The sequence below is a fragment of the Copidosoma floridanum genome, unplaced genomic scaffold (assembly GCF_036245765.1).
Source record: "Copidosoma floridanum isolate Cflo_tuat_1 unplaced genomic scaffold, Cflo_Japanese_pri ptg000021l, whole genome shotgun sequence".
Classification (NCBI taxonomy): domain Eukaryota; kingdom Metazoa; phylum Arthropoda; class Insecta; order Hymenoptera; family Encyrtidae; genus Copidosoma; species Copidosoma floridanum.
The window spans coordinates 16,850,668-16,856,732 of NW_028321898.1; the positions used below are offsets into that span (position 1 = coordinate 16,850,668).

The 6,065-nt window shown below is 38.0% G+C and overlaps 2 protein-coding genes across 2 annotated transcripts; both read right to left on the reverse strand.

Moving 5' to 3' along the window:
• Positions 1-1,996: 1,996 nt before the first annotated feature.
• Positions 1,997-2,533, reverse strand: LOC149374151 (uncharacterized). The gene is made up of 2 exons (XM_089594877.1): positions 2,136-2,533; positions 1,997-2,042 (listed from the first exon to the last, which is right to left on the reverse strand). The coding sequence occupies exon 1, from the start codon at positions 2,444-2,446 to the stop codon at positions 2,138-2,140; it is 309 nt and encodes a 102-aa protein (XP_089451003.1). The 5' UTR covers positions 2,447-2,533; the 3' UTR covers positions 1,997-2,042; positions 2,136-2,137.
• Positions 2,534-3,329: 796 nt separating this feature from the next.
• Positions 3,330-4,037, reverse strand: LOC149374152 (uncharacterized). Its single transcript, XM_089594755.1, has 2 exons — positions 3,856-4,037; positions 3,330-3,776 (listed from the first exon to the last, which is right to left on the reverse strand). Exons 1-2 carry the CDS (start codon positions 3,871-3,873, stop codon positions 3,330-3,332), a joined length of 465 nt encoding a protein of 154 aa, XP_089450881.1. The 5' UTR covers positions 3,874-4,037.
• Between the last annotated feature and the right edge of the window lie 2,028 nt (positions 4,038-6,065).

Sequence of the window (6,065 nt, forward strand, 5' to 3'; positions counted from 1 at the left end):
TGTTGCTGAAAATGAAGTTCAAGTTTTGGAGAAGTTTAAAAAAATAGATAAAAACAGTAGTATGACGGAGTCATTTTTCTCTTACCTATAGCATTAAGCGCCGAAACGCGTCATCAAGGTGGAATCTATTTTCATTTATAAGAAGCTAATAAAGGTCCGGGTCTGTGTGTTTGATGTTCTACGTGAGAGTAATCGGATACAAGGAGTAGCGCCAAGGAGAGAAGAGAAGACATAGCGCCGAAAAAAAGCCCAAGAATGTGTAGTTCTAGTAAGGGTTCACATAAGGGTCTATCTGTGGGATTGCGTATTATAGAATATTTGTAATTACCGCGCCATTGTGCTAATCCAGTACTGCTTTACCGACGAAGATTGTATGTATACCTGTATTAATAGTATGTACTGTAAATTGCGTCGCGTTCGAGTGCGTGTGAATAATGTCCTGACGATAAGATTCAGAAGTATGTATGTAGAAATAGTGCGGTAATGCGCGAGGCTGCACTAATTGGTGGGCCTAACGTGATACTCTTGTAGTAGCATCCGAGTGAACCAGAGCTTCCAAATTTTTTTTTCGCGTTTTCGGGAGGAATTGAGAGAGATAGAGAAAGAGAAGAGCGGAATCAGCGTTCCAAGCCAACTGGGAACGACCTTGCGACCGACGATCGAGGAGACAAGACCTACCACCACCCCCAGCTGTCATCTGCGAGACCAGGTCATCGGCAGGCCCGATAGTTGATTTGACCTGGAACATGGTGAACCCGGAGGTAAGGGTAAAGTAGAGTGTGCGAGCGTGTGTGTATTTACGCGTGTACCGGGGGATCGGGTAGTGCGGGATGCTCCCAGGAAGCGTGGAGTGCGAGAACGGGAGAGTCCGGGGGAAAGCGTGATTGTCACAGATTGTAGCGATAGCGCCGGATTGCGCCAAGATTCGGGCCTAAAAGCCCACGTGTAAAAGTCGACAAAATAAAGTGAAGTGCCCGTAAAATCATTAACTCGTTTGTTGTCGTGCGTGTGTTTTTCCCTCCTTCAGAATTTACAGGTCGCGCCTCGTTTCTCCTTGGGAGAGTAGTCTGATCCCGACGGACTACCGCCGGCAGGACCTCCTCAGAGACGAGTCTCCTGGGCTAAGCAGCGGACATCGTAAGCGTGGGGACAGGGGTTTTTTTTTGCGTTTCAGGATACGGCGGAATTTGGCGAGAGGATCTGCGATAGTGTCTTTGGACGTTGTCTCGGGACCGCCCTGGCTGCGACATCCTATAGTGTCTCAGGGCGTGAAAGTGCAACGTCACAGTAGTAAGTTCAAATCTAAATTCAAAATTGGTGATAAAGTATGAGTGAGCAAATCAAACAAGCATTTGAAAAAGGGTATACACCAAATTGGTCGACTGAAATATTTACAATCACACGAGTAGCAGCAACAAATTCAACAACGTATTATCTCAATGACTACGGAAATCAACCCATTTTTGGAGGGTTTTACGAGCAAGAATTGCAGATAACAAAGCATCCTGATGTTTACCTCGTAGAGAAGGTTCTTCGAAGACGTGGAAATTAAATTTTAGTGAAATGGTTGGGTTTTGACAACGTCCACAACAGCTGGATTGACGAGAATAAATTGTAAAAAATATTATATGAAGTTGACAAGTTTTTATTTAAATATTTTTTAAGAGCAAGAAAAGGGATGTATTTGAACAACTAAATCAACACTTCAATTATAAAAATAAAATAATTTATTTTTTTCCTAATATTTATAAACTTATGCATAAGAGAATATTATATGTTTACCATTGTACACTACAAATAATTTAAACGTATTCACTGCTTCTAATAATTCATTGAAAAATTCTTTATTCCCTAAAAGTGCTTTACATATTTTGTTTAGCAGAAAAACTTGCAACTTATCTGCCAACTCAGCAACCATATCTTCATTCCATACTTGGTTTTCACTTTTTTAAACTTAGTTACCGATAACTAATAATATCGATAACTTTTTTTGTTGGTAGAAAATTATTGCTAGCAATTTTATTTAACGCTGCAAGATCCATCTGTAACACAATCACAGAAGGAAAAATATTTAAATACAATAATGTAAGTAAAAATTATTTAAGTAATGTATGCAATCGTGTCTGTTGACTAACCTTTAAAAATATCGACGTTTTTTGCTCAATGGTTCACTTGTAGAGACACGTACCAAGGAAGACGATGGCTCGCTGAAAAGCTTCTGAAGTCCAACTTGAGATCTATTCACACCTCCGCCGACGAGAAGAATGAGCTCTGCTTGCTGCAACACCTCTAATTCTGATGCTACCTCCTTCACTTTCGGCAGCTCATCTGTGGCAGCTTCTTCCTCGACTCTCAGCTGTTCATCTACACATACCCGTCCAGATTCTTTTTCCTCCATCTGATTGGCTTCCCCCTCTATCGGCTCTTCCCTATTGGCTGCTTCCATTGCTATTATGCTAAAATGCCCCCATGGTGGAGTATCTGTGTGGCATCCTAGCAAATAACGTTTGTCGTCATGTGCACTTAAAGCAATTTTAGTTTCTTTTTCTGTTAAGAGCTGATGATGACGTGATTTAATATTTTTTTGCTCCCATGTTGTACTAGTATTTTCACACAAACAAGTATTATAGTCATCGAAAGTTATCGTAGCTTTTACAACGGACTTTTTAACACCTTTTGCTTTTTTCAGCGTATTTTGATCTTGTAACTTTATACTATACATTTCGCTCCTTAATCCCACAAATTCTAACATAATATTTCCATTACATTCATCCTTCATTAACAAAACAATTTTTTTATTGTCACTAGGTACATTGAATTCATTTTCAGAACTATAGTCTGAAGTATCAAATTCTCCAATATTTTCTGGCATAAGATAATAAATATTTTAGTTAGTTATTTTGTACACAAGACTATCAGTGTCTGTGTATAAGAGTTTGCAAAGATCATTTATTTTATTTCTTATAAAATCATAATGTTTATAAACAAGCGTCTTTGATAGATCCAACATACTCAATCCCACATGGAGTGGTTTTTTAATACCTATATCAGTACGCAACAATTGTATAGCTACCAACTCTGCATCAAATATGTCACAACTATGAAAATTCGGTCGTGCAATGTGAGCCTCGGCACCATATCTACCATTCCACTTATGGACAAGTTTAACATCAATGCGTTTCCGTTCATTTTCCATCGTTTTCCCATACACATCATTGTTGAATAACTTAAACAACATCTTCTCAAACTCATTCTTCGCATTTTGACGCTTTTTACTGTTTAAATCTATGTATTTTTTCAACCATAAACTTTGATTAAACTGTAATGCTCTATGAATTTTTGATATTCGGAATAACGTTTTTTATCATACAGCGTAGAGTCATTAATTTTTTTTGTTTGGAACCTGGGGTTTCCATATGCTCAGCACAGAAAGGTAAGTTTTTATGAGCATTGTGAAAAGTTTTCGGATATTCGAGATCAACTTCTAGTATATAACCAATTTCAGCATCATCTGCCACGTTTAAAATTCCCGAGAGGTTAATATTTTGCACCCATTTAAATCCTGCATAAGGTAGTGGTTGAGTCATAGCCCAACCATACAAATTATTAACATCATAATACATTGAGTATTTTTCATCCATGTTTGCTTGATAACCTTCTTTCACATAGGGGTTGTTGGCTTTGGCATATCGATTGCAACATTGGCTCATTCCACCTCGTATGCCGCGCTCTATAAATAAGACTTGATCTATGTCTGTCAGCAATTCAAGTTTTACCTAAAATTGAAATGGTACATTTTATTTAAGTATATTATTTAACTTTGTTAGAACTAATTAACAAAAATTTATTACCAACCTTTGTACATTTTAGCATAGCTGGGTCTAGTTCGTATGTTTTGATACAGTTATTTCAAAAGTTTTCAAATATTTCAGCAAGCAGCAGTACATCAGTCTTTCAATATAAGTCAGAATACTGCCCAAGAGTATGGATATGAAAAGTGTTCCAGATATTTTTTGCATGTTCGTACTCTTCATCAGTTATATGGGTTTCGTATAAGCTGCTGTAAAAAGTTTGTTTTAATGGAAGTTTATTTTCTTTCAATTTTTCAAAAGAAGGAAGTATAATCATATGGATATATACCATTTCTTTTTAATAAGTATATCTGCGCTGATCAATTTGAAGGAATCTATAAATCTATTATTAGTATTGGTACCTCCTACGAATTTCGTAAATGAAATATTCTTTTCTTTTGTCTGTGGTAAAAGCTGAACTCTTCCTGGAAAACGTTTGACGAGTTCTTTTATAAATAAATGTGAATCATAACCGCTAAGGTTATGGAATAATACTGGTATCATTCTTGGGTCTTGATAACTGTCAAAAAAGTGAGCTTTGAGCAATCAAAGTTCCCATCTTGCTCACACATGCGCCGCCTTATGGATACATCGGACACTACAGTCACTTGAGCTCTTCTTAAATTTACATCCTTCGAATAGGTGTATGTACCTATAGGTACGTAACTTGCAAGCGGTGCTGCAAGTTATTAAACTCCCGCAGCAGTTGACCTTCTTAACCATTGCGGAGAGGGGCTGTTAGTTTTCTCGCGAAGCTTCGGTTTTACATGCGCGAGTGCACCTCTTTCCCACGTTTTTTTTCGAGTTACACGCAGTGCGGTGACACGAGTTGGGAGGGAGCGCGTGTGTGAGATTTGAGGTTAGCGGTGCTAACAAGCCAGGTGTTGATTCCAACCGGGCAGGCAGTGCCGCCCGTGTACGAGAACACGCCCACATAATAAATGCATGCATGCATATTAATTTCTTGTGTTTGGTATATTCAGAAGTGTGTCAACAATAACAACGAGGGCTGTTTCTCAGAAGAATGAACAAGACCAAGAGTCCCAAATAAATGTAGAGTCCAACTTTACCGAAACACCTCCAAGGGACAGTCCTCAAGATTTACCAGTTGTCAACTCAGAGGAAGGTGAAAATATTTTTTTTCCCCTACTTGTTCTTTCCAGAGTATCAGAGTGTGAATCATTTATATCAGAGAGGCCTATCGAGGTGCTGGCAATATAAAACCAGCAGCTTCAACTTCTGCAAAATCCAAACAATCTAGAGACATGATTCACAATTTCAGAGTTGTCGGAGAACACGACTACCCCTCAACTAAGACCAGAGGACACTGACAACACCATTCAGCAACCAGAGATTGTTGAAATTAGGAACGTTGGAGTTGAACAAGCAGAAGTAATCCAATCTTGGGATACGGTGGTTGACAAGCTTCTAACACTGTCAACAAAGATGGAAAGGGCGGCAGACGCTATGTCCAGTGCAACAGAAAAGATTCCGGAGTTTGTTCAGGCTGCCAACTTCATGACCAAAGCTCTCAATCTAGTATCCACTAAGATTGACAGCTTGACACGTGCCACAGAGTCCATCCAGGACTCTCAGACAGCCCATAGAAACTCAGAGGTACCACCTTTATTTAACTCTACCATTAACGATCAGAGGTTTCAAAGAAACACGAATATGAGTGACTTTACTCTCCATAATAATCCTCTCCCAACCCCCTTTGGTAACATTAATCAGAGACCATATAATCGAGATAGCTTAGATGACACTGATAGACTGGATAATCTAAATAATTCACTAGACAATCTCAGAAAATCAATTGATTCAAATAAGAATACTTCTAAACCTTTCTTTAAGAAAAACTACATTCTGACTCAAAAAGGGTCTTTCAATGTTTGGTTTGATCACTTAACTTCAGAATTAAAAACTAATGATCTTTCAGATTTCATAGAAAATAGTAACTTAATTGATAAATACACTCCAGATGAAATTGAATTTAAGAAGAGTCTAGTTAGAGAATTGCTAATTAATCACTTAGATGAATATTATCACAAGAAGGTACTAAACATTGTAGATCCTAGAGAAATTATAAATAAATTAAAATCCTCTAGAATGGCTGGAGCCAATATAACAGCCTCGTCAGTCAGAGCCAAACTATATCGTCTTAAAATTACAACGAAAGAGAAAGTCAATGACTTTATTGACAGGTTTGATCAT

Coding starts and splice junctions, on each gene's coding strand:
- LOC149374151 (XM_089594877.1), bottom strand. CDS start 2,446: ATGGAAGCAGCCAATAGGGAAGAGCCGATAGAGGGGGAAGCCAATCAG.